This window comes from Sarcophilus harrisii, chromosome 2 (genome assembly GCF_902635505.1).
Source record: "Sarcophilus harrisii chromosome 2, mSarHar1.11, whole genome shotgun sequence".
In the NCBI taxonomy this organism is placed as follows: domain Eukaryota; kingdom Metazoa; phylum Chordata; class Mammalia; order Dasyuromorphia; family Dasyuridae; genus Sarcophilus; species Sarcophilus harrisii.
The window spans coordinates 460263852-460291586 of record NC_045427.1 but is presented as its reverse complement, the minus strand read 5'-3'; the positions used below and the strand labels follow the sequence as shown (position 1 = coordinate 460291586).

At 37.6% G+C, this 27735-nt stretch overlaps 1 protein-coding gene across 2 annotated transcripts in view; it reads left to right on the top strand.

Annotated features, from left to right (window-relative positions):
• VSTM2B (V-set and transmembrane domain containing 2B) overlaps positions 1-27735 on the top strand; it is a 50173-nt gene that overhangs the window by 12952 nt on the left and 9486 nt on the right. Inside the window, exon 5 of one of the 2 annotated variants that reach the window (XM_031954408.1) lies at positions 11845-11949. The exons of the other annotated variant lie outside the window; for it this stretch is intronic. Within the exon in view, the coding sequence (XP_031810268.1) occupies positions 11845-11948 (104 nt within the window). The 3' untranslated portion in view covers position 11949. The remainder of the gene's footprint in view (positions 1-11844; positions 11950-27735) is intronic. 2 annotated transcript variants of the gene reach the window in all.

The following is a 27735-nucleotide window of genomic DNA, read 5'->3' as shown; positions in this document are numbered from 1 at the left end:
TCTGATTTTTCCTTCTTTTTTGTGATCTACAGGAAATCTGTAGTAACCAAAAGACTAGAGATGGGTGAAGACAGGAGATTTTGCTTCTCCATGGCCTTTTTAAATAGCTAACCCCTGAGCCAAACCTTTCTAGACCACCTGAAGTTGAATTTCCTCCTTTCTATAAGGAATGTTGCAACTTAATTAAATAGGCAAGCAAAGGAGAAGAAGGGTAACAAACATATTAATCTCCTTAAAGAAGAATGGGGTAACAAAATCTACAGAAATACTCAGAAAGAATACACCCCTTCTATAACCTTTGATTTGGGTTGAAGGATTGGTTCATCAAGAAAAAGTGAAAAGCTTTCATCATGGAAGTAATTTGCCCTGAATTAAAATGAGCAAAGCACAAAATTGGACACCACCCCCTCCCCAACAATAGAGGGAGAGAGAGACCATGGTCCTCTGTAACTTAAGCAAAATGCTTTGATAAAGCAGTCAAGAAAAAGAAACAGGGATTGACAGAATTTTCTTGTCACAAATCCAGCATCAGCCAGGCAAGAAAGCATTTTCTGTGCCTCATCTGGCCCTTGTTCAGTCAAATACATATTTGCACTAAAAGTTTATGTGCAAACATATGTGCTTCATGTCTCACTTCCCAAAAGACATTGCAAATATCTGCATTTAAAAATACAAACCAAGGACTGTATTAGGAAATTGGTAAAGATTTTATGGTGAAGATTCGGAAACCTCCTCTCCACTATGTTTAAATGTAATTTGTGATGAATTATAAGACTTATGTAACTATTTTTCTTGAAGTATATCTGTTGTTTGCCAACTGTTTTTTTTTTTAGGGAAATACATAGAATTCCTTTCCAGCAAATTTAGCTACCTGAGGAAAGCACTATGACATGAAATGTGGGCTTAAATAACATAATATGTAATTCAATAATTCTTTTTGTTTGCTAGTACTTTTTTCTCCATATGGATTATGGGAACAAATCCATAGCTTGTGATAACTTCTGATCATCTTTAGATGAATAGCATGAAAGACTAAAGAATCACATTGTCAATGGAATACTACAAAACTGGGAGTTCAGCTGAAGAATTATATTATTTCAATTAATAATGGCAAATTGACAGCCAAGACCAGGGCTATGACAGATTTAGAGAGAGAATTACTGTCTGCCTGCCGTGAAGGTGGTTTGCCTGTGTGTTGCCATGGGAATTGTAAACAGCTTAGAAAGAAGATGGTGGGCAAGGTGAAAGCTCTCTTCAGTGGGCAGAATGCCCAGTGGTAATACCATGGCTACTAGAGAAAGTGCCAAGGCAACACACAAAAATCATCATGGGACCTTGTCCTTCACTGGTAGCTCAATTCAGAAAACTGAAGGGGAGGGGTGGGGAAGCTTCAATGGAGATTAACTTCAGCCAAACTGACAGAATGGGGGGAAAAATGTAAAAAATATCCAGGTTGGTTGGATAGCTATTGTATGGGCTCAAATCTTCCCTCAGATGCTTGGTCAGCTTAGGTTTATGTAACCACTCTTGTTCCATATTCATATGGAATCCAGAGATATTTGCTGGATATTTTAGAGATCAGAAATCTTTTTTTTAAACTGGGTTTCTATATCACCTAGTCTTGAAGTGTAGTGGCCTCTTATAGACTCAATTCCATTGCTGTTCAGCACAGAAGTTTCAATTTGTCCCATTTCTAAGATAGGCTGGTTCAACCCTTCTTATGTAACTTAGTGATATCCCAGCTCCCAATGACTTACAATATTGATCCCAGACATAATATAGAAACCCCAATCAGCTTTAACCCTACTACAACTCAAAACTCCTGAACTCAAGTGATTCTCCAGCTTCAGTCTCACTAATAGAAGGGATTACAGAAATGGACACTATGTGCAACCAGAAATCTATTTCTTAAAAAAAATTTCCATGCTTACATTAGAGTTCTGATGACATTTTGGCTCAAAGGGTATGGAAAGAAAAACCTGCTGAACAAGATATCCTAGAAAGAAGACACTGAAAAATTCCACAGAGGAAATTCAAGAATAAATGCAGGAAAAATCTCTCCGGAAAGTGCAGCCATTCCCATTTCATTATCATTGGACAATGGTGGTGTGGGATATGAGGCATTTATTCTAATGGGAATATTCATTCATTCAGCACAAATTTTTTAAGGACTTGCCTCCTACAATATGCCATCCTGGCACTGGAGACATAGATATTATAAGACATAGTCCTAGCCCTCAGGAAGTTTCTAGTCTAGTGGGTGAGGTAAGGTATGTACATAAATGCTACTAAAGAAATCTGAATAACATTTTCTAAGGGTTATTTGTTGGTGGTGACAGCCATATTTAACTTGGCTGATCATGGAGGCCCTCATGGGGGACTGACATCTGAGCTGGATCTTGATGGGTAAATAGAATTCATTTTGAGGAGAGTCTTGTTAGCTGAGATATATCTAGATTGTCTTTAGAGATTCCCCTCTAGGATAGTGATGATGATGATGGTGATGATGATGATAAGAAGTAGTAGTAGTAATGATGGTGATGGTGGTGATTGTGTCAATAGTAGTAGCAGTAGTGGTGGTAGTGAAGGTAGTAGTAATAGTAGTAGTAGTAGTAGCACAGCAGCAGCAGTAGTAATTATTTCTAATCATAACAAGCATATATAGAGACCGTTAAAGTTTATAGTGTGTGTATATTATGCCATTTGAGCCTCACAACAACCCTGGGAAGTAGGTACTGCATTATTATTCTCTTCATTTTACAGAAAAGGAAACGAAGACTAGAGAAATTGTAACTTGCTCAAGGTTACACAGCTAGTAACTCTTAGAAGCAGAATTTGAACCAAACATCTTCCTGACTCCAAGATTAATACTCTGATACATCACATTGCCTCTCAAGGAGACCTGCTAATCCTCATGGACAAACTCCTTTTTTAAAGAATGTATATTTGAGGTTCCTAATCAAATAATTTCCACTTGAAATCACTGGGCAGTTTCTCTGATCACTACCTACTTAATATCACTATTATAAAATTCAAGAATTTTATCAAAGTAGTTAGCTCTATGGGAGATATTATATGAGAAATATACTTACTTTGCCTTTCTTTGGCATTTAACTCTATCTTTCTAGGATAATTACTCATTACTCCCCCTTATACATTCTACCCTCCAAGCAAACTGGACTCTTTGCAGTTCCTCATGTACATTCACTTCCCTTGCCTGCTCCCATGCCTTTGCTTATAGCTGGTATTCTTTGTTTCATCTCTGCCCCCTGAAAACCTTGGCTCCCATGAGAGCTCAGCTGCAGTGTTATCTCCTCGAGGAGACTTTTTCTGATTCTCTCATTTATTAATACTCTCTCCCATAACTATGTATTTCCTTTGTATATATTAATTTAAATGCTCAATTGGAAACACATGATAAATTTCTAGGAGAATGAAAGCTCCTTTGGGGCACTTTGAATTTCTTTTGTTTTTATATTTCCAGTGTCTAGGCAGTGTCAGACACTTAGTAGGTACTCAATAAATGCTTGTGGGTTGATTGATTTTACCTGGTCCTTGCAGTGCATCTACTTCTCCTCTTAGTCCCCCTAACGACCACAGAAGGAGCACTCTCCCCACCCTGCTTTGGAAGGAGGAGTGCATCCAGTTCTTATTCTTCCTACAACAGTCAGCTCCCACAGCCCACAAAAGCAAAGGCACTGTGCTCCAGGCCAGCCAAAGGAGCATCTCATCAAATGCGCATAACCTGCACTTTCCAAGCTCAATATATTAAGGATTCCCCAGGCATCAGTAGGAATAAATGAGGCCAAGTGCTTTTTGTAATATGATATTGATTAGTCCAGCCTCCGTGTGGACAGTGGCAAGGACTTGGCTTGCAGTCTCCACCTTGTGCTTTCTGGGAGACACCAGACTTAGAGGATGACAGTTCCATGGCACAGAATAGGCTGGTTCTCTTTTTGTCCTTGTTAGCCATTACCCAAAACACAGTAGTAGCTACTAACAAATTGGATTCAGCCCGGAGAAGCCAAGGATAAAGACAATATAAAAGAGATTATGAGCAAACAGGTCTACCTACTGCTGGAACTCAGGATCCACCACTCTTCATTATGAAATGTAATGTAAACAGCTTTGCTGGGGGGGGGGGGGGGCCAGCGGCTTCTGGGGCAATCTGCATTCTTGTCACTATCATGATGGAGTCCCTCAGGGAAAGGAAATGCGTCAGAAACACCAGGGTGTGTTACCAAGTCGAGCTTCCTCCTCTTCAGTGTTGGAGGTCACAAGGAGTTTTGCAAAAAACAAAATAGGCATGATGGCACTTGAGAAAGAGAGAAAGCTATCAGCACCTACTACTGACCAGAGTGATTGCATTTCATATCTTCAAATTCCACAAGAGGAATCCCCCAAAACTGGTTGTATTACCTTTTAAGTCAGCCTAATATCACAGGTGGCTAAGGTTTCCAGGAAATGCTGCGGGTTCAATTTCAATCATAATTGTTACAGAATTGAAAAATTGATGCTACTTCAGGTACATATAACTTCAGAGGGGCTGGCACACATTATCTTTAGACAGCACAAAACAAGGATGAGGAGATAAAAGAAGACAGAAGTATGTTGTAGAAGATGTTTTCCCCTATCAGCATGTCTCAACCATATTCATCAACTCATTCTTGAGTTCAGAAATGATTTTTTCAAGATCCAGAATTGGTCCTTCAAGTTGAAAAGAGCATCTGGTCAAAGATTTTTTTTTCTTTCTTTCCTTTCTTCTTTCTTTTTCTTCTTCCTTTCTTTTTCTTTCTCTGTTTCTTCCTTTCTCTTTCTTCCCTTCTTTCTTTTCTTTCTTCTTCCTCCCTCCCTCCTTCCCTACTTTCTTCTTCTTCCTTCCTTCCTTCCTTCCTTCCAGAAAATGCCCACTAAGTGCTAGACACTAAGGACACAAAAATAAAACAAAATAGTATGATCTTAAGAAGCTTACATTCTTTGAGGAGTGAGGGGAGTGTGGGGAAGGGAATCTTAAGAGCCCAATGTTCAGTATGCGGTCTGAACTTAATTGAGAAGTGCCTAAAACCATTGAGATTTTTAGAGAAGGGTATACTGCTAATGTCTAGAAAATAAGAATAAATGTAAAATCTTATATTTCACATTTTAGCTTCCTTATTACAAGTTAAATGAGCAGGATTTTATGCTTGGAGCCAGAAGGAAGACAAAAATGAATAAAGCATGAGTCCTTGCACTTTGTCAAGAAAAGGAAAGACATTTGTTTGAAGTTATATTACAGTACATGTGGTAGCAAAGAGTAGGGAATAGAGAGCTAGCATCAAAATAAAGAAAACCTGGGTTCAAATCTTACCTTTGACACACGTCTTTGTGACTCAATTGAGTCATTTAACTTCCAAGAACCCCAAACAATTCACTAAAATGTAAGTTGAAAATAAAGATGTGCTGATGGTAGAGGTAATTTCCTCTCTGGGAGTTCTCCATACTAATGAAATCAAGGGTCCAGTCCAAAGGTAGAGAGATAGAAAGATAGATGGGGGATAGATGTTTAGATGGATAGATGGATGGATGGATAGATAGATAGATAGATAGATAGTTGAGTGGATAGAGAGGGAGGGAAACCATTAGTTCCATGGACATATTTTCAGTATTCTTGTTACTCTATATCCAGTGCTATTTCCAGTGTGCCACAATCAAGGCTGAAGCTCTCTTGGTGTTTTCCTTTGTAGTGTGCCCTTTGGTGATAGGGGATGGGTGACATAGAAAAGGGGGAGAGAGACATTTCATCTTTGTTTTCTCAAAGACTGATCACATCAATTGGGATGGTGGTGATATTCCTACTCCCTGTTGGAAATTCAGTGTTGGCTTTATACAACATCTTCATTAGAGGCTTTAATTGTGCTTTGACACAGCTCTGAAGGATCTATCCTGCTATTTACTGTTGCAGTGTTTTTCCCCAACCACATTAGATTCCCTGGAATTGCACGCTTCTATTCTGGGTGCCTAGATTGGGTGCAGATGGGAAAAGCAGGGCTGCCAGAAAAGCTGCCTGACTTGTCACAACAACAGTTAGCCAACGAGTGGTTCTGTTTTGTTTTGTTTGGGGTTTGTGTGTGTGCATGTGTGCATTGCAGGGCTGTTATCTGCAGGGAAGCAATTGTCCTAGCTGGAAAGAAGAGCTGTTTGGCAAGAAAGGGACCTGTACTCTGTGGAGAGGCTGGTGTGTTTCTAGTACACGGGACAATTGTGTCACCATGGGGAAAAAGGACTTGTAAGACTGAAATTGAGTCAAAGTCAAGTGGCTAAAATGTCATCCTGGGGTAGGCTGGTGTTTTGCAAGGTCTGGTGAAGGGAAGCAGCACCAAAAAACATCTTAAGAAATACAACCCTGGATATGACTATTCCTGTAGGTGCATAAATAAATTAAAAGAGATGAGGAGCTTTTGGGGAGAAAAGACAAATAACAAATAGACAAATAGGACAAATGACAAATAGACAAATAGACAAAAGACAAATAAGGAGCTCATAGGCTCCTTAAGTTCTAAATCCCAAGTGAACAAACTGGAGACAAATCTTTATAAGTAGAAATAGGAAATAATTTAATATATCTTAAGGGACCATGGTTCTTTGTGAGAGGAGAGAGGGGACCTCTTTATAACCAACCAATATTTATCAGAAGTAGTGTGGTAGTGTAGCTCAAGCATTAGATTCAAATTCGACTTGAATTCAATTCAGAAGAGCAGGAAACTTGAATTTGAATCTTACCTTAGACTGCAATCATAGATGCAAACCCCTCAGAGTCTCAGATTTCTGTGTATATTATTACACCCAGCTTTAAAATGTGGATAGAATAATACTTATCCTTTCTACATCAATGGATGGATGGGAGATCAATATATTGCAAATCTCAAAGTGCTAAGTGTGATATTTTTTCATTTGTTGAGCATTTGCTATATGCTTAGCACAGTGCCTGGCACATAGTTGAATTGAATTGAACTGAATTGCCCAGCTGGGTACAAGTTGCTGTTAAGAAGTAACGGCCAGTCCCAGCCCTCAGGGAGCCCTGTGCCTTGCTGAGGTACATGACTGTCAGGTGCAGGTGCAATGCAGCTGGAGACTGAAGACCTGTACTCAGAGCTTCACCTTTCCTATGTATGACCTTTGTGACCTTGGCCAATTCACTCCCCTCTTCTAGGTCTCAGTTTCTTCATCTATAAAGTGAGCAAGGATTGGAGATGACCTCAAGAGCTCCATCCAATTCTAATTTTTGATCTTATGACATGATAGAAACACTTTGATGCCAACGTGGATAGAGTTCCAGGTCTGGAGTCAGAAAGACTCATTTTCCTAAGTTCAAATCTGGCCTCAGACACTTCCTAGCTGTGTGACCTTGAGCAAATCATTTAACTCCATTTGTCTTAGTTTCCTCACCTATAAAATGAACTGCAGACAGAAATGGCAAATACTCTAATATCTCTGACAAGAAAACCCCAGATGGGGTCACAAAGAGTCAGACATGACTGAAAATGACTCAACAACAACAACAAAAGACGAAATTTAGTTCTTTCTCAAGAGAACGAACTTGCCTGGAAGGACTACAGAAAATCAGGGAGGGGAAAGATGAAGTTTAATGTGGAGCACCAGGAAATGTTTCCTGGATACAACTTGGACAGGTAGAGAATGGGTAAGAAGACAAGGAGAATTCTGCGCAAGAGCACTATCATGAGTAGGGGAACTGAGGAGGAGGTTTTTACAGATAGGAACTCAGAAGGCAATTTAACCCTAATGGTGAGGCATTAACTTCAGAGTCTAGGGAAAGCTAATCTGGCTTAAATAAATAAAGAGAGGGTAGGTAATGTGACTTAGAAACCCAAATGTGCTTCCGTGTTTCTGCCTCCTGCACCAATCAGTAAAGCCATGATTGGGGGAAATTTTAAGAGAGAGAGGGAAAAGAAAGCAAAAATCCCAGATGATTCTCTGGGAGGGAGAGAGTAGAGAGATGTGAGAGGAAATTTCAGCTATAAAAAACAATAGACCTTAATACAAATTATTTTTTTCTCAAAAGAAAACAATAGTATCTCCCCTCATTTCCCCCTTACTTTTCTCTACATTCTTCCTCTCCCAATGAAGTTATCATAGAGTTCCTCATCTAATATGTGTGAATGAATCTACTCCTCTCTGTGCCTGGGACAGAGGCCATCACAAAGCTCCAGTTGATGCATCCAGACTTAAATTGTATTTATTGTTGGCCATGTAAAAGTTAATGTGGATATAATATTTCAAACATTTTAAAAATCAATTCCCCAGGTAGGTTGATGAATAACTGTATCTGCATTAGAAACTAATGTAACAAAAAAGTACACAAGGCAATAATTCATAATGCATTATATTCTACAGAGTCATATTTTAATGCATGACATATCCTGGGCAGCTCCTCAGTGCTAATTTTATTTAATGAGCACATGTTATAGAATTTTCAGAGCAATGTCCCTGGGCAATTAAAATGTGTTAACCTTTACAGTTAAAATGTGTTTCTAAAGGAAACTCTCTGGTGTAAAACAGAAAGACATATACAGATTTGTAGTTGGAATAGCAAACCTAGGTTGCAACAAGAAGAGTGACTGCGTTTTGCTTTATGCCTCACCTTCTAGCCCTCTGGTCCTAGGTTAACCCAACAATTCCTTTTCAGATTTTCCCAGCCAGTCATACCCAGCAGATTTTGTGCATCCTCTTTTTCTAGCTTGCTTCAATGAGTTTCTACTCTACTTACTTTACAATAGAGAAAACCAAGGTCCAGAGTTGTTCTAAGCAACATAGCAAAGTAATATCAGGGACAAAGAGTCCAGATATCCCAGACCAATTTGTCTTTGTGAGGACTGGGTTTTTGCTTAGGAGAAATCGGAAATGTCAGTCTCCCTTCTCATATCTAACATCAGGTTTCATTTCAACTGTGAGAATTTTATTAAGACATTGTACCTCTGTTTCCTTGTCTGTTAAAACTGATGCTGTCTCCAGTCCTTATAGAGAAGGCTAAGAGGGCATAAATGACTTGCGCATGATGAAATTTTAGCATTCCATAGAGAAACTTTTAAATCCTGAATCAGAATCTCAGGATTGTAGGGGGAACTCCAACTCATCCACATAATCTTATAATCTGTTTTATAATCCAATTTGTACTTAACACAAATTCTGTCTACAAGGTACATAGAAAGAAAAGGAAGAAAATAAGCAATTATTAGTGCTAAGTGCTTTAAAATATTATCACTTTTGATCTTCACCAACTTGTCTTCACCTGGAAGACAAATACCAATATTATCCCCATTTTATAGTGAGGAAACAGGTTAAGTGACTTGCCCACCTTTGCATAACGAATAAGTGTATGAGGCTAAATTTAGATTCAGATCTTCCTGACTCCTGGCCTAATAGCCTATCTCTCTGAGGCTTTGATACCTAGCTGGCTAGAAGTTTACCCTCTGCTTCAGAATTTTAGTGAAGGAGAACCCATTACCTTCTAAAGTAGTCCATTATTCTTAGAGGTAGCTTTAGGTAGCATGCAGGAACAGCAAGCCAACTGCTTAATTTTTGTTAGCATTTATACCTCAAAGCAAATGCTGCAAATCAGGGCTTAATTTATTGGTTTTTTTATTGTGTAGATTTAAGGAAGTAATGGGAAAATGTGAATAATGTAGATTAGGTTCAAAGTGTGTATAGTTTTAAAAGTATACATATTTTTAAAAGTGTATACATTCTGCCCCATCCCACACTCCAAAAACCAGTTATTAAACATTCAGATCCCTGTACTATATCTGTGATAGATAGAATGATATTTTTTCCTTTTCATCTCAATTAGATCTCTCTCTCAGCAACTTTAACCATTGCTAATTTAACTGATTTAGACCTCAGGTTCCTGATATGTAAAATGAAAAAGATGGATTAAAAATGACCACAATAGTCTCTTCCATTTCCAAATCTAGGATCCAATGATCTTATTCTGCCACTTGGGAAAAAAAGAGAACAAATATATTCTCTCTCCACATCGTAACTCTTTAAATACTAGAAGAAATTTATTATGTTCACTTTTAGTTTTCTCCTCCAATTCTACATCCTCATTTCTTTCTGTCCTTTCTTACAATATGACTTTATTTATGGCCCTTTACTATCAATCAATAAGTATTTATGTACTAAGTACCATTGTGCTAGGTGCTGGAAATACAAGTATGAGGAATGAAATAATAGCTACTTGCAAAGAGCTTCCAACCTAATGTAAAATAAATATATAGAAGTATACTATATACAGAACAACTATAAAAAAGTACAAATACAATGTAGTTAAATATAAAGTTGGTTTTGGAGAGTTGATAGTAGCAGTTGATGGGGGGAATGAAAAAAAGATTTATGGAGAAAATGGTCAGCTGTGTTTTAAATGAAAGTGGGACTCTATCAAGTGTTGATAAAGGAAGAGCTGTGTTCCTGGAATATGGAATCTATCATGTAAAGGGTAGGAAACAGGAGGTGAAATGCCATTTTGAGTAACAAAGGTAAGGCCAATTTGGATCACAGAATTCAAAAAGGGGAGAATAATATACAATAAGCTTGGGACAATAGATTTGGGCTACAGTAGAGCTTTGACATCTAAACAGAGGATTTTCTGTTTTATCCTAGAGGCATTAGGACTATCAAAGTTAGCTAGCTAGTTAATATTTACAAGCACCTACCATGTGCCGGGCTCTGTGCTAAATGTTTTGCAATTATTATTTCATTTGATCATCACAACAGCCATAGAAGACAGGTCACCCTTTTCTGGAGGTTTCCCAAATGATCAGTGTGATTCCTAAAATGTGGTGCCCAGAGTTGAACATATGTGGTTTGATAAAGCAGATTTTCTTTGTCACAAGGAAGGGTTCACCCTGGAAGTAGAGGGTGGGGAATTACTATAATATGAACACAAAAGACAAAAGTTAAATGTACAAGTAAAGTAAATTAGATTAGTCTGGCACAATCTGCTGGTGATTAGGTTGTACTGATTCTTTCTGATTATTACTTCCTTTTCTAGACATTCATTGACTATCCTTTAATGATATTTGTCCAGAATCAAGGTCTAGTTCACTGTTCTATAATTTACAGTCTCTTTTTTCATCCTTTTTTTTTTGGGGGGGGGGAGGAACAACATAAGGACATTTGCCCTTCTCCACTCCTGTATTGCTTTTATGTTACACCATTTTTCAAATATCATTGATAGTGGCTCAGCACTTGCATCCACCAGTTTGTTCATTACTTCAGGATGTAATTCATCTGAGGTTGGTGAATTGAATTCATCAGAGGAAGCAAAGTGCTATCTTACTTTTCTTGAGAATCAGTTTCCTATTAGCCATGTTCATTCTGCCCATTCCAATATAAATATGGTTCTCCTTAGCAGAGAAAAAAAGAAGTAAAACAAGACTTAGAGATGTTGTACCATAGTCAGTTATCATCATCCCATTTCCCCAAGATGTGATCCTTTCCTTCTTATTTTTCGTCCTCTTCTTTTTCATTTTATAGCTCTAAAAACTCCTTTTTATTGTCCTTAATATTCCTTACCAATTTTATCTCATTCTGATGTTGATCAAGGGAGTTTTCTGATATATCTGTTGAACTTACCAGGAGGTAAGATTGTATATAACTTTTGATAGCCCTTCCTATGAAAGATATGGACTTGTACCTTAGTGCCTTCTGGAGAAAGATTTAATTAATGATAGGGTCTCCTCCAAATGAATTGATTGGTTTTCATAGTTATGGAATGTTATATTTTTGGGATAACTTCCCCTTTGTAGTAACCTAAAGACCTCACTTTTCTATTTTTCTTTCTTCTAGACAAAAAGAGAATGCCAGAAGTTTGGCAGGAAGGGTGGGGGCAGGAATATGGGGAAGAAAGAAGGGAGGAAAGGAAGAATACAAATCAAAGAAATGTAATATGAGGTGAGGAGAAGATTAACATCCAAGATAAGAACTTATTCTTGTGAGTCCAGATTTGCTAGCTCTGGACCACAGGTTATATAAAGTTTAATGCTTCTGCCATTATTTTTATCAGGACCATATGATCCTCTATTCCATGAAATTGTTTCTATCTTTTATGTATATATATTTTTTATTATTAGTGTCTTTTTGTTTTTATATAACCTAAATTTCCCCTGTATCTCTTCCACTACCCATCAGGAAAACCATCCTTTATAACAAAGAATAAAAAATAAATGAAATGAGGAAAAATAATTTTAAATTAGCAAAATTGATCAAAATTGACCAATATCTGTAGAACACTACATGCAGTATTCTACATCCCTGAAACCCTACCTTTTACCCCACTAGTACAATAGAGGGGAGTAGGGTGGCTAATTAGATCTCTTTTTTGAGTCCACACTTGTTCTTTATAATTTTGCAATGTTCATTTTCAGTTATTTTGTGGTGTTTCTTTCCATTTACATTGTTGTAATCATATATATATATATGTATGTATATATGAACCAAAAATATACTATATTTTATATATATACTATATATAGTATTATATATATAATATATATACTATATATAGTATTATATATATTATATATATAATACTATATATATATAAATACTACATATATATATATATATAGTTTTGTTGGTTCTGCTTACTTTACTTTCATATAAATCTTACCATGTTTCTCTAATATTTTATTTCATTCATATATATAATTTCTTTAGTCATTCCCAATTGATGGGCATCTTTGTTTCTGGTCCTTTAATTACCACAAAATTTATTTTTGTGTCTTTAGAGCCTTACTTTTTATCAATGCTTCCTTAAGAGTACCCAGCAGTGGAATCTCTGGCACAAGGGAAAAGGAAAATTTAGTTACTCTATTTGCATAATTCCAAATTATTTCTCAGAACAGTTCTACTGATTCACAGTTCTATCAACAATAAATGAATGTCTTTCTATAACTTTTGTAATATTGTTTATTCCTGTTAATATTTGTTCTTTTTGCCAATTTGTTAGGTAAGATGCAAATACTCAGGGTTATTTTGATTTGCATATTTATTATTAGTGAATTGTATCTTTCTTATTAGTGAAGTATTGTTAATAGTATTTAATTTCTCTGAAAATTTTCTTCATATCCTTTAGTCATTTTTCTGTTGGAAAATGGCTTTTGGTCATTTGTAAATTTCTGTTATATATCTATTAATCTTAGATACCAAACTTATCCAAGAAATGTAATACTAAAATATTTTCTCACTTGAACTGCTTCCCTTCTTATTCTAGATGTATTAATTTTGTTTGTGCTAGAGTGTTTTAGTCCTTTATAATCAACATTAGTATTTTACCTTTTATGCTTTTTCTATTCCTTCTTTAGTTAAAAATTACATTCTTGCCCATAGCAGTGAAAGGACTATGAACTGTTTTTTTTCTTACTTGTTGTTATATGATTTTTAATATTTAGGTTGTATATCCATTTTTAATTTCTAGTGGAATATAGTACATGATATTGTATAAGCTTAATTTCTGGTAGAAAGCTTTCCATTTTCCCCAATAGTTCTTGTCCAATCAATGAGCTATTTCTTAAGGAATAAATGTTTTCAAGTTTATCAAAACCTGGTTTGAGATCCATTATTTCTGATTCTTTTTCATCTAGTTTGTTCAGTTGATCTAATTTTGTACTTTTAACACATATCAAAATGTTTGAAAGGTTGCTGCCTTGTAATAGAATTTAAAAATATACAAGTGTTCTTCCCCCTTCATTCCTACTTTTTTTTTATTATTCTTTCAATATTCTAGAACTTTTATTCATCCAAATGAATTTTTATTATTTTATTGAGTTCTATAAAATATCCATTTGATAGTTTGATTGTTATAACATTAAAACTATAAATTTAACTTTTATACATCAGCCAGTAAGTCGACTAGCATTTACTAAGGTCTAGGGACTGTGCTAAGTACTGGTAAGATCTGACAGTTGAATGGGAAGACAACATATAAGTGTATGTCTATATATGTGTGTATATTTATATATACATGTATAACATATATATGTATGCATGACAAATTGGGAGTAATCTAAGAAGGAAGATTAAGGAGTATGGGGAAAGGCTTTTTTTTAACAAAGTGAGCTCAGCCTTGGAGAAAGCAGAGTTGAGAAGAGAAAGCATTCCAGGTATGAGAAACAGCCAGTCAAAATGCTCTGCATTGGGAGACAGAACATCATCACGTAAGGGACAACAAGGAGGACAAGAGACCAGGTAGGGTAGAAAGGTAGAAGGGATCAGATTATTAAGGACTTTGGATACCAAACAAAGGATTTTATATTTGATCCTGGAGTAGTAATAGGGGCTATTATTAAATGGAGGAGTGATACGGTCCAGTTCATACTTCAGGAAGATGCAATGACAGCTCTGAGTAGAAGATAAGAGGGAAGAGTAGAGAGATTCTGGGACCAATCAGCAGACTATTGCAATAGGGTAGGCATGAGGTGCTAAGACCTGTAGTGGGGAGGTAGCAGTATCAGACAACAGAAATTGCATATATCAGAGCTGTTAAAAAGAGAGACAAAAACAGAACTTGATTACTGACTGGCTAAAGAAGGTGAAAGTGAGGAGTCAAGGATAACTCCTCAGTTATGAGCCTCAGTGACTTGGAGAAATGTGGTAATAAGAGGAGTAGATTTAGAAGGGAGATGAGCTCGATTCTTTTAAAATATGTTTGTTAGTCAATTAATTAAAATTTGCTTCTTTGCATTAGAGTTTCTGGTTCACTTTGCTTTTACATTTGTGGATCTGAGGCTGTGAGTTTTACTAGGGAATCCTTTTCTGAATTTGCTTTACTAGTTTTCTATGTCATAATTGCTTTATGTGTTACTTAATATAGTGGATAAACATGGATACTTTTTCTCTTCCTTTACAGTTTAAGTCCCTTTTGATAAATTTGCAAGACTTCAAGCAAAAACATTTTTACTACCCCTGATTTTGTGTACCCAAAACTTGGCCAAAAACTCCTCATCCCTCTATTTTAAGCATGGTTAACAAAGCCAAATTTGATTCTCATACACCATCTTCTTGAGCAGCTGCTCACTTGCCAAATCTTCTTTTTTCTCCCAAAGCCTTTGCCTTACATCTGCAGTGGTGATGAAAATTATACCTATACTCCAACATTCTTCAGCTTCTTACCCAAGTCTTCATAATTCTTAGAAATACTTTCTAGAAGTTTCATTTGTGCCCATGGGAATCAGCAGAAATGGGTGGTTGTTATAATGTTGGACAGATCCTAATTTCTTCATCCTCTCCCAGATCTATGCCCACTAGAGAAAGCAAAATTCATTATTGTTAATGTCAAATCAATACATAGCCATCTCAGTAGTCAGTAGGGTACCAATGTTCATCTCTTCTTCCTCTGACTGCAGTGGATGATCTGTTTCACCTGGTGACACAAGCAATGATTTATTATTACTCTGAGCACAATCAGCTGCTTTCTTCTTCAAAAGCACAGCTCACTCATCTTGGAAAAGATCCTTTATCTATATTACTTAGCTCCAAAGATTCAGTGGTTCTTTTCCCCTTTCCTCAAATGCTCCAACCTCCATGACTCAAATCATAATTCTTCTCCCCTCTCACATGCTTTTTCTTCTTTGCCTTTGCATTGAAGACCATATTTAAAGGAACACTTCTCTCTCCCTGATCATTTAAAGAATAGGCAGTTATTCCTTGAGCTTCTCTACTCACTCTTATAGAAAAGAAACAAGATGGCAATTGAGCACTGACAAAAGTTATTTGGCCACAGTGGAAACAGAAAAGAACCTTGCACTTTATTCAGGTCACTGCTACGTTCTCCTTGCTCTTCCTGCCTTGCCATTCTCTGTCATTCTTGCCCATAGCTTGTAAAACCACTTCCCCTGGAAAATAATCAAATAAAAGATAGTGGATTAAGATGAAAGCCCATCTCTGTGACTACGTTGTACATATCTGAATAAATTAAATTCAACAGCCAGGGGGCACAGAGGATAGAGTGTTGGACCTGAAGTCAAAAAGACCCAAGTTCAAATCTATCCCCAAACACTAGCCATGTGATCCTGGGCAAGTCACTAATCTATCTTTGCTTCAGTTTCCTCATCTGTAAAATGAGTATAATAATACCTCCAGGGATTGTTGTAAGTATCAAATAAGATAATAATTGTAAAGTGCTTAGCACAGTTTCCAGCACATAGTAAGCACTATGTGAATATTAACTATTATTATTAATTCAGCAAACATTTATTAAGCACCAACCATGTGCAAGACACTAGAAATACAAACACAGATACAACCTCAAGGAGTTTTATAATCAAAAAGAAATTGGGGGAAAATTAAACAAAGACATTTTTTAAAAAGATCCATGGGAGAATATGACAGCTGCTAAGGAGAAATGTTATAAACAATGTGGGAGAAGAGAGATCACTTTCAGGTGGGAGTGGGATTGAAGGGTAAAGGTGATGGCAGTTGATGTGAGCTTAGAAGAAAAGTACTTCAAGAAAAGATGAAGGCAGAAACATTTCATGCCTGGTGAATAGTGTGAGCAAAGGTCTAAAGAAAGGGGATAGGAGAGATGGAGAACAAATTCATTTGGCTGTGACACAAAGGAGAAAGATATGTTAATGCCAAATTGAAGATGGCTTTGAAGGTCAGGATTAGAAGTTTTTACTTTATTCAGTAAGCAACATAAAAATACTAAAGATTTTTAAAAATAGTTAACATGAGGTACCCATTGCTTCTCTCCTTAACGGCTAAAATCATCTCCTAATTGATTTCCCCTGGAAAAGTTCTTTCCTTTCCAATTTAACCTCTATATAGCTGCAGAGTGATTTTTTAAAACATAATTACTCCACTACTCCAAACTCCAATGGCTCCCTATTACCTTTAAAATAAAATACAAGTGCACTGGTAATGAGACCTTCTGAGAGCAAAGCTTGAGGATAACACAAGGAGGGCTCCAAAGTGGAAGACAGAAAATCTGGGTTTTAGTTCTGGTCTTGACTTTAACAATGTTGGACAAGCCCCTTTTCATCTCCAGGTTTTAGTTTCTTCCTCTGCAAAATGAATCATTTGAGCCTGGTGATCTCTAAGTTTCCTTCCAGTTTTTGCATTCTATGTTCTTTACTAATTGTGAATTTATACTTAGCTGACAAAATAAGCATCATTCAGTTTTAGGACCCCAAGTTGGCATCTGCCTCAGGTCCCCCTATTTCCACAGTCCCTTCTACAAGGCCCAGGGAGACCTAATCAATATTCACTGACGATGATAATGATGATGGTGATGATGATGATACAATCAACTTGCTTGGGCTGAGAAAATAGCCTGTTTACCATTTTCATTAAGCAACACCATTAAGAGATCATTATGGGGCAAGAGCTCATTAAGAAAGAAATAGGGATTGGGAAGAGAATTAGTGGCAAAGTTTGCCACATTAAAAAGCCATTGTAAAAGTTAAATACTAAAAATTTCACGAGTCTTTTTATATCCCTCCCCTTAAAATGACCTAGGGAATTTGGGGATGGGGAGGGAGGGAAGAATCCTCAAGATCTAACCAGGCATGACTCTTCCCAAGAGTGGTCCAACTCCTGTCTCATTTCTGGTTCTGCCTGAGCACCTACCAAGTGCAAGGTATTTGTTTTGGAGTAGGGATAAGGGATGGAGTACTACAGCAAACATGGCTCCAGACTTCAAGAAGTTCACAGTGCATCTTGGACAAAAAAAAAAACTCGATATAAAAAGATAATGAAAGCTATATGCTAAGGGGAAAACAAGAAGCACAAATTGTCACAGGAGATAAGAGGAGGAAGAGATCCCTGAGGTCTGAAGTGAGCAAGGAAGGCTTTCTGGGGGAAGTGTGGCCGGAGATTGGTCTTAAAGAATGGGTAGGACTTAGACAAGCCTAGAAAGGGAAGGACATTTCAGATGAAATGAAGAGCATGGACAAAAGTGTTGAGGGAGAATTTTCAAGGCATGTTCAGAGGACCCTGAATAAGCTTTAAGTGGGCCAGCAGAGGCTTTGACTATAGCTATACCATCGTGAACATGTACAATCTCATCTGAAATTGTTGTTCAGTCACATTGGACTCTTTGTGATCCCATTGGGGTTTTCTTGGCAGAAAAAATACTGGAATAGTTTGCCATTGCCTTCTCTAGTTATTTTTTTTTTTTTTACCGAAACTGAGGCAAACAGGGTTAAGTGACTTGCTCAGAGTCACAGCTAGAAAGTGCCTGAGACCAGACTTGAACTTAGAAAATGAATCTTGCTGACCTCAGGCCCAGCACTCTGTGCACTGCTAGATGCCCAAGCAGGCTAGGTCCCTAGTTATTCTTAGGAGGGAGATTGTCTAAGAATATCAGGTGCTGAAGGCTTTTCCTTTGAAAGGAAGTATTATGTAGTGGAAAAAGTCCTGGACTTGTTAGAAGGCCTGCTCAATCCTTATTAGTTATGGCACCCTGGGACCCCACCCTCTTGGTCTCATCTTTTCTATCTATAAAGTGAAGACTCCTTCCTCTATTCATAGGATGGAAAGTAGGGAGGGAAGGAAGGAGCAATTGCAAATTGCAAAATGTAGCTTGGAGCCTAATTGTAGAGGGCTTGATTGCCAGGTTGAGGAATTTGGATTGAATCCCTTTCAGCTTGAAGGTCTCTGTGGGTAGTAGGGACACATGGAATACTTTTGAGCAAGGAACTGGCTTAATCAGAGTATTAATTAATTATTAAGCTTAATTTGTTTTGTTTGTTAGGGAAATTAATCAGGTAGCTTATTTGGGACTAATTGCAATTGGATAGACCTGTTAGAAGACAATTGTTGCTGTCCAGATAGAAGGTGATAAGGGCTAGGGTCAAGGACTTAGTGACAGTCATAAGTCTAGCTGAAACCACCTCCCAGTATCCTGAGGTACTATATTTAGGGCACCTAGGTTCATCCTCTGAAAAGCTCCCTGATTATGGAGAGAAGGGAGGTGGCAGAAAAGAGGTGGAATGTCTAAAGATGAGCATTTCCTTCCATTTTCCCTAGTGAAATAGAAATATGATCCTGACCAGTACTTAGATACTGAGACTTTGATTTTTGTACATATATTAGGAAACCAGAGGACAGCCCAGCAGGACTAAGGGGTCATGTCCACAAACACATCATCAGGACAGAATACCACTGAGGTGATGTCACACAGGTTAGGAAAGGACAATGTGTCCTGAGAGCCAAGAAGGCTCAGCTACTGCCCAGCTTGGGGAATAAAAATGATCGATAGAAAAAAAGGCTTCAAAATGCAGCATTGTCTAGCTTATAGGAAGGAGGTTGTATTGGGGCATTGGAAAGAATGGCAGGGCAGATGAAGAGCCCATCCACAACTCTGAAATCCCATTTTTATACTCTGCTCTACTTTTCTCCCAAATATTTCCCTAATTTCTTTAAAAACTCATTGCATTAATTGCTCCTTGTTTTTGCCCTAGTTAACAGCATATGTTAATTCTGTGGTAGAAATTAATTCTGTCCAAATTCTCTAAGTGCTCATTTGTCCCTTCCCCAACTCCCCTTCAACAAATACACATGAAAAGGCTTTAATTAAAATATCAACAAGGATATTTTGACAAAAGGAAAATCCTTGCAAGCCCCACCTTCCAAACCTGGGGAGTACCAGCTGAGTGCCTGCACAGACAGTAATTCTTCTGGAGAACTATATATAGTATATAGTATAGGAGTATAGCAAGGTCCAAGTAGGCAGAGCTTAGGTACACAAAGTTCGGGGATTCAGGCTTGGATCTGCAGTGCTTCAATAAGAAAGTTTCATTTCCATTCAGTCTCTTCCATAAATTGCTCTCCTGTCAAAAGTCCCTGGTCAGTTGTTAAAATTGACCTGCATTTCCTGCATTTTCTAGCAGTTTCCAGATGAAGGAGGGCAACATATAAAGTGGTGTGAAGGGGGAGAAAAAGAGACAGAAAAGATCACTGGACTGGCTCAAGGACTTCATGAGTGTCAGAAAGTCCAGCTGGAACCACCTCCTAGTATCCTGAGGTGCTATGTTAAGTGTATTTAGGCTTATCCTCTGAAAAGCTGTCCACTCTGAAAAGAGAATGGCTTCTAATCACTTGGCCTTCTTCCTATATGCTTTCTACCTTTGCCCTCTGGGCCATTTAGCAATTCCACAATAAAGCAGCCCCAGCAAAGAGATTCCTTCAGCTCAGCAGAAATACCTAGACTGCTGTCTCTCCTTCCACTGCCAAATCCCCCAGTTGCCACTACATTAAAGACTCATGCCAGATGGCGGTAACCAGGCTTCTAGAAGAACTCCTCTTCTTATCTATGTCCCTTTCCTTTCTTTCCTGATCGTTCTCCACTTCAGAAAACAAGGATTCCCTTTGCCTTCAGCAAACAATGAATGCAGCAGGCTAGTCTGAGGACCTGCTCTGTAGAAAATCTATGTGGTATTAAAGGCTTCTGAAAGGTCACTGGATCACAGAATGTCAACATTGGAAAGGATCTCAGAGTCCATCTGTGCAACCTGTACCTAGCACAAAATCATCTCTACAATATTGCAGACAGCTAAGCATCCATCCGTCCATCTCTCACTACCTTGGAAGCAACCTACCTTGAATTTTGACAGCCTTAATTATTAAGAAATTTTTTTTAATATGAAGTCAAAAATCTCTCTGCCACAACTAGTTCTGCCTTCTGGAGCCCAGCAAAATAAGTCTAATCCTTGTTCTATATAACAGTAACTATACTCCAAATGTCTGAAAGTAGCTATTCTATCCTCACCTCCTCTCATTTACTGTTCCCTCTCCCCCTCTAATTTTGTCCAAATCTTCCCTTCCCTAGGCATTCCGTCTGTCCTTATATGGTATGCTGTCTAGTTCTCTTACTCTCTTGGTCATTCTCCTTTGGACCCTGTCCTTAAAATTTGGTACACACAACTGAAAACAGTATTCCAGATATAATCTGGGGCAGCACCCCAGATTTTACCACCTTCTTTAATTTGGATGCTCTGCCTTTCTTCATGTGACCTACCATCACATGAGTCTTTATTTGGCCACAATATCACCCTCATTTTGAACTTGTATTATGTTAAAACTTTAGATCTTTTTCATAGGAACTGTTGTCTAATTATACCTCTGCCATCGTGTCCTCGCAATGTTACTTTATTGAACCCAAGTGTGAAATTTTACATTTGTCCCTATTTAGTTTAATCCTCATCCTAGTTTTCCCATCATTCTTGCTTGTCAGCACCTTTTTATATTCTAAGGCTGTATTCCTTTGGCTTAGTCATCCCTCCCACTTATGTTCCATCTGAAAATTTGACAGGGCATGCAATATGTGTTTTCACTGATCCAAGTCACTGATAAAATAAGTTGAGCACAAGATCCAAGATATATTCTTGAGGCTATCCCCTAAGGATGGTCATCATCAGTCTACTTATGATTACTCATGGGCTCCAGTAATCAACCCAATTCTGAGTTCCCTTAACTGTCCTCTCTACCAGTCCATAGTCCTCCATTTTGTCCACAAGTATAGCAAGGGAGACTTTGCTAAAAGCTTTACTTTGTACTATATCTCCATTGCATACAGTTAACATTCCATAACATAGGGCTTTATCTAAATTAAATCTTGAAAAAAAATGTTTTCAAGCTTCTTCACACTAGCCCTTTTTATTTAGGTTACAGATATTTAAAATTCCCAATTATATCTCACTTTACCTGAAGTCTACAACCTACCAGAGAAGCTCTTTGATTCTCTAAGTAACAAATCTCCCCTGCTCTAGGGGAAGTTTGAGTCTTAACTTTATTCACTTTGATGAATCAATCGAAAAGTGATGCTATCTATTCCTGTTCATCTTCCTTGTTTTATTGAAGGTACACAATCCTTACATTAAAAAATTTAAAAACACTCATAATCTAAAAGAAGAAATTATTATTCTTGGATTATTGGCCATTTGTGTTAGTCATGTCTTTGATCCCCTCCAGAAGTAAACCATTCACCATTAGATGTGCTTTGATTAAAAGCACTATTCTTGGTGCTTTGGGGGTAAGGGAGGGAAATCAATTAATGCTGACTAGGCCTTGTTAACAATAAACCCTCATAACACCACTACTACTATTACTACTACTACTACTACTGTTATTACTACTACTACTACTACTACTACTACTACTACTACTACTACTACTACTACTACTACTGCCCTCAACATAATTACTTATATTCCACTAGGAAAATGTAGTGTGTGTGTGGGGGGGGGGGGGGGGGGGGAGGTCATATAGGTGGTAAGTGCAAATTGTGGTTTGTTTGTTTTTTTACTTAGTATTATCAAGAATCACTCCAAGCATTAAAGGTTACCTTTACCTTTTCCTATTATCTTGAATGAAGTTTCTCTTCCATAAGCTCCTTGAAGACAAGGGAGTATTTTAAAAGCCCATTTTTTACAATCCCAGCACTTAATCTAGTGCCATTTCTTTCTCTAATTTATTTTGCAAATGAGAAAACTGGAGCAAATGGGGACTCCAGTGCCACAAAGTTAGTATCTGAGGCACGCTTTTAACTCAGGTCTTCCTGACTCCAGGCCCAGTGCTCCATCCACTGCATTACTTAGCTGTCCAATGTGTATAGATAAGTACAAAATATATACCAAAAAAATCCAGGAGGGAGAAACAAAGAAAGAACAGTCAGAGAGACAGAGACGGAGATAGAGACAGAGACAGAGAGGAAAAGGGAAGGGGAGAGGGGGAGAGAGAAAGAGAATGAGGAGACATGGACAGAAAGAAAAGACAGAAGCAGAGAGACCTCAAAAGTGTGAGGATGAAGAAAGGGTTCGTGCAGAATGTGTCAATTCAACTGAGCTTTGAAAGATGGTAGGGGTTCAGAGCAGTAGAGGTAAGATGGGAGCCCATACCTGATAAAGGGGACCACCTAGGCAGCGATTAATTAGAGCATGATAATGAGGCTGAGCCACCATTTAACTCTATTTCTTGACTTTCAACCATGCCCCCAAACCAGCTATGTATATTTCAAATGCATACCCTTGCTTTCTTGGAATTTAGATAAGGGAGCTTGGACAACTGCCCAATACAAACCCAGCTCAGCCATTGAAAAGAATCATTCAAAAGTGCTTTTGCTCCTGATTGTGGGTCATTGCTGACTGGGAATATAAGTTCTATTTAATGTTCATCAAGAGAAGTTATTCTTCTTAGAAGACTTACTGATAGGACTGTTCGAATTCAGCTATTGCTAGGCATCTTTCAAAGGAAAGCTCCCAGTCAGAGGCTGCTTCAAGTGTTACATTTTTGTGGACCCCAGATCAGGACTGTGGCTGCCCCACTTTTCACCCTTTGGGAGGCTGTTTCAACTTGCAAAAGTTTCTGTGTTTTAGCCTGTGTTTTATCATCTTGAAGATTAAATGATAAGAATTAATATCATTTAAACAGAGGAAGCTTTGATTTCTTTAACAATCATTAGCAAAATGGGGTAGTTGTTTAATATAATAAAATTAATCAGATAATGAGCCTTCAGAAGACTGACCCTCACCATTCACATAGTCTAATTTTCCAACTTAATAATGACAAATAAACCTCCTGCACATTTCAGGGGCATCCAACACCCAAACAACAATAAAAATCCAGCAAAAGCATTTTAAGTGAATATGTTTATACAACAGTACCTGTCCTAATCATTCTGCTATGTTTGGTGCTCTAGGAAATATAAACTGTTTCTGTGCCTAATTCTAAGAAAGGCTGAGTAGGAGGAAATTCATTGTTCATCTCTTTAACTGGAAAAGTTAAGTATGAACAACTCCAGCCAGTTCCCCTCCCCCTATACACACTCTTTTCTCTCTCTCCTTCTCCCTCTCCCTCCTCCTCCTTCTTCCCTTTTTGCCTCCTCCTTCTAATTATTTCTTAATAATAATTAGCACTTATATAGCATTTAAATATGTTATTTTCACCTGAACCTCCCAACAACCCAGTTAGGTGCTATTATTATCTCCATTTTACAGATAAGAAAACTGAAGCTGAAGGTGCTTAAGTGACTTCCCTGTGGTTGAACAGCAATAGGTGGGTGAGGCAGGATTCTAACTCAGATCGTCTTGACTCCAAATCCCACACTATATTCATTTAGACTAGTATCCAGAAAAGCCACCTACTTAGAAAATCATAAGTAATAGAGAACTAAGGGAGTTCAAGATACCCATAATCAACCCTTAGGTAAGTTTGAGCAAATGGCATGAGCATGATATTAATGTTTATGATATCTTGAATGTCAGTACCTGGGAAAGACAGGTCAGCCCTGTGCTTGGGAACATTATTTTAGTAGCTGTGTGTAAATTGGATCAGAACCAGAAGACTCTGAAAGCCCATTGACCAATTATTTAAGAGTCAATTGTAATGGGCCAGGGGAAAAATGATAAATTAGGTCTTTATTAGAAGGGTGACCAAGTCAGTTGAGAAAAGAGATAGCTATGAATGATATTATAATGGTAGACTTAACAAAGGTTTAAATATGGGGGGTGGGGTGAGATGAGTGAAGAGAAAGGGGTGAATTCAAGGTAGAAAACCTGGTGACTAGAAAAATGGTATTATTATCAACAGAAATAGGGAAGTGTGGGAAAAGTGGATTTAGGCAAATCAATCCACAAATATTTATTAAGTGCTGCTATAGGTCCAACACTGTTGTAGGTACTATTAATACCAAGATAAACACTCCCTAACCTCAGGAAACTTATATTCTATTGGGAGAAATTTTATACATATATATATGTGTATTTGTATATATATATATATATATATATACACACACACACACACAAACACACACACACACGTATACACACATATAAGTATAATAAGTAAATAGAAAACATATATAAAGTAAAGGTTCAGTAATTTGGGATCTAGGAGACTAGCAGCTAAAAAAGAGTTTCTATAAAGTAGAAGTGAAAAGGGAGTGCATTCTAAGCATAGGGGAAAGAAAATCTGAGCAAAAATGGGAGAAGCAATCTCATATGGGAGGAACAAATAAGCCATTTTGGCTGAACTACATGAAGGGAAATAATGTGTAATGAATCTGGAAAGATAAACTGAAGCCATATTGTGAAGAACTTTAAATGACAAAGAAATGAGTTTGCATTTTTATCCTAGAAGCATCAGGAAATGGTGCAGTTCAACCTATGCTTTTAATAGATCACTGTGGCAACTATATAGAAGATAGATTGGTAAGGGAAAGATTTCAAGGTAGGGAATCACTCTGTTAGATGGCTATTGGATTTATCCAGAGAAGTGATGCTGCCAAAACTAGAGTTGTGGCCATGTGACTAGAAAGAAGGGAATGGATTGGAGTCATATCATGGAGATAAATTGACAAGACTTGACAACTGGCTAGAGGTAGGATTATAAGAGGGAATGAGGAGAGGACTACTCCAAGACTGTGAACGTGGGTGACTGTAAGGATGGAGTTACTCTCAACAGAAATAGGGAAGTTAGGAAAAGAGGTCGGTTTAGGAAGCGAGATAACGAATTTTTTAATATAAATGCTGCATTTAAAATGCCTGTGGGATCTCAGATGCAGTGGCAAATATGTAATTGGCAGTTAGTAGAGTAGGACTAGAGCTCATAAAGAGTTTTGGGCTGAAAAATATTGATTTGGGAATCATCTACACAGAAATGATCATTGAACCCAAGGGAACTGATAAGATTATTGAGAGACAGAGAAAGGAGAAGCCTTGGGATGAAGCTTCAGGGAACACTGAAAGTTAAAAGGCAAGTCCTGGAGGATAAAGAAGCAAAGGAGACTAAGAAGGAACTTGTCAGACACAGAGAACCAAGAGGGAGCAGTCTCACAAAGCAGAGAAGAGAGTATCCAGAATGAGGAAGTCATAAAGTGTCATAGAGGTTAAGAAGAATAAAGCCTGAGAAATGGCTTTTGTATTTAGCTATACAAAGAACATTAGTAACCTTGAAGAGAGTCATTTCAGTCTATTAATGGGGTGGGAAATCAGATTATATGGGGTTTATAAGATATCAGGAGAAAGAACATTGATAAAAATGAATGTAGACAGTTATTTCTAGGAGGTTGTAGAAGGAAGAAGAGACAACAGCTTAAGGAAATAGCAAGGTTAAGTAAGGTTTTTGTTTTTCTTGTGATTGGAGAGACTTTGGCATACTTGATAGGCAAAAGGAAAGAAGTCAATGTATAAGGACAGATTGACAATTTGAGAGAAGGAATGCTTTTCCTTAGTCAGAAATGTCTCTTCAGAACCTGAAGCAAAGGAGAGAAAATGTATTCAAGGGTTTTATTGGGAAGAAGAGGGAACAGATAGATAGTTTATGGCCTCTATTTTTTCAGTAAAGCAGAAAGTAATCTATTGAGGTGATCGAGTCGGGGGTGGGGGGAGTAAAGGAGAGTGATATAGGCAGATATGTACTAGAGCTGACTACTTCTAGTCTGGGAAAGATTTTTAAGTATTCATTAGGAGCAGTTACATCTTAGAAATTGTCAAGTGTTATATAAATGGTGGCTTGACTTTACTTTATTGATTATTTAGCTTAAGAAAGTGGGAGGGAAAATGTTAACAATGCAGTTCGAGCTTGAACAGTTTTTTTCTTTTTTGGAGAGCTGATTGTTAAATATTTGCCAGTATACCCCTGGGTGTAGGAGATTTGAGGATATCTTCTGTGAGAAGTGCAGTCAAATCAATCAGTGGAGAATAAAGAAATTGTTTTACCTGCAGTGACAGCTCAATTGAAATTAGATAACATAAACTTGCAGCTGACCTGGTTGACAAAGTTGACTGGCTTCCTCCTGCATCATTCAGCAAGCATGTGGGTAAAAGCAGAGAGGAAGTTCACTAACTTGCCCAGTCACATTTTTGATAAGCATCTGAAGTCTGCTGTGACCTCTGGCACTTCTGAATTGCTGCAGTGTGAGAATTCAGATTTCCTTAGAGCACTTAGTGCTATTTGAATTTGGGGAAGCTAAAGGAAAGTTATCAGTGGAGAACTGTCCAGCGCCTACACACGCCTCCAGAATAACTATGGGTGACTCAGCAAGACATTGCTGCAGCCTTCTTCCATTTGTCTGAGATCTGTGGGGTTTACTTGTAGAGAAATGTTTTTAAGGAACCAGGCCTCCTATTTCCTAATATTTCTATCTTGGAAAATGTTTCTCTTAAGAGACAAATACCCAGAAACCCTTTGGGAAAGGAAGAAAGGAGAGATTGGGATTTGAGGGAGGTAGTTACAGATACAGAGATAAACTGGAGTCAATAAGACCTGGTTCAAATCCCACCTCAGATACTTATCAGAAATGTAACTCTGAGCAAGGTAGTGAATTTTTATATATGTCTTCTTCTGTAAAAGAGGGGGCTGGAATCTAAGGTGCCTCCTAGTTCTAAATTTATAAGCCTATGAAATATATATGTGTAATATATATATGCATGTAATATATGAATCATATGTCTATATATACATAGGTATATATGTGAAATTATGTGTATGCATTTTATCTGTATCATACTTTATGAGTTTCAAATTCAACATTTTCTAAGCATCAGTTATGGAAAGAGAAAAGCTCTTTCACATACCTTATCTCATTTGATCCTAAGGATAGCCCTGAAGGAGGGGTATTATCATTCACATTTTATAAGCAAGAAAACAGAGACCCAGAAAGATTCATTATTTACCAAAAGTCATACAACTGGTTAGGTCTAGAACCCAGAACCTGATTCTCACAGCCTCCTTACT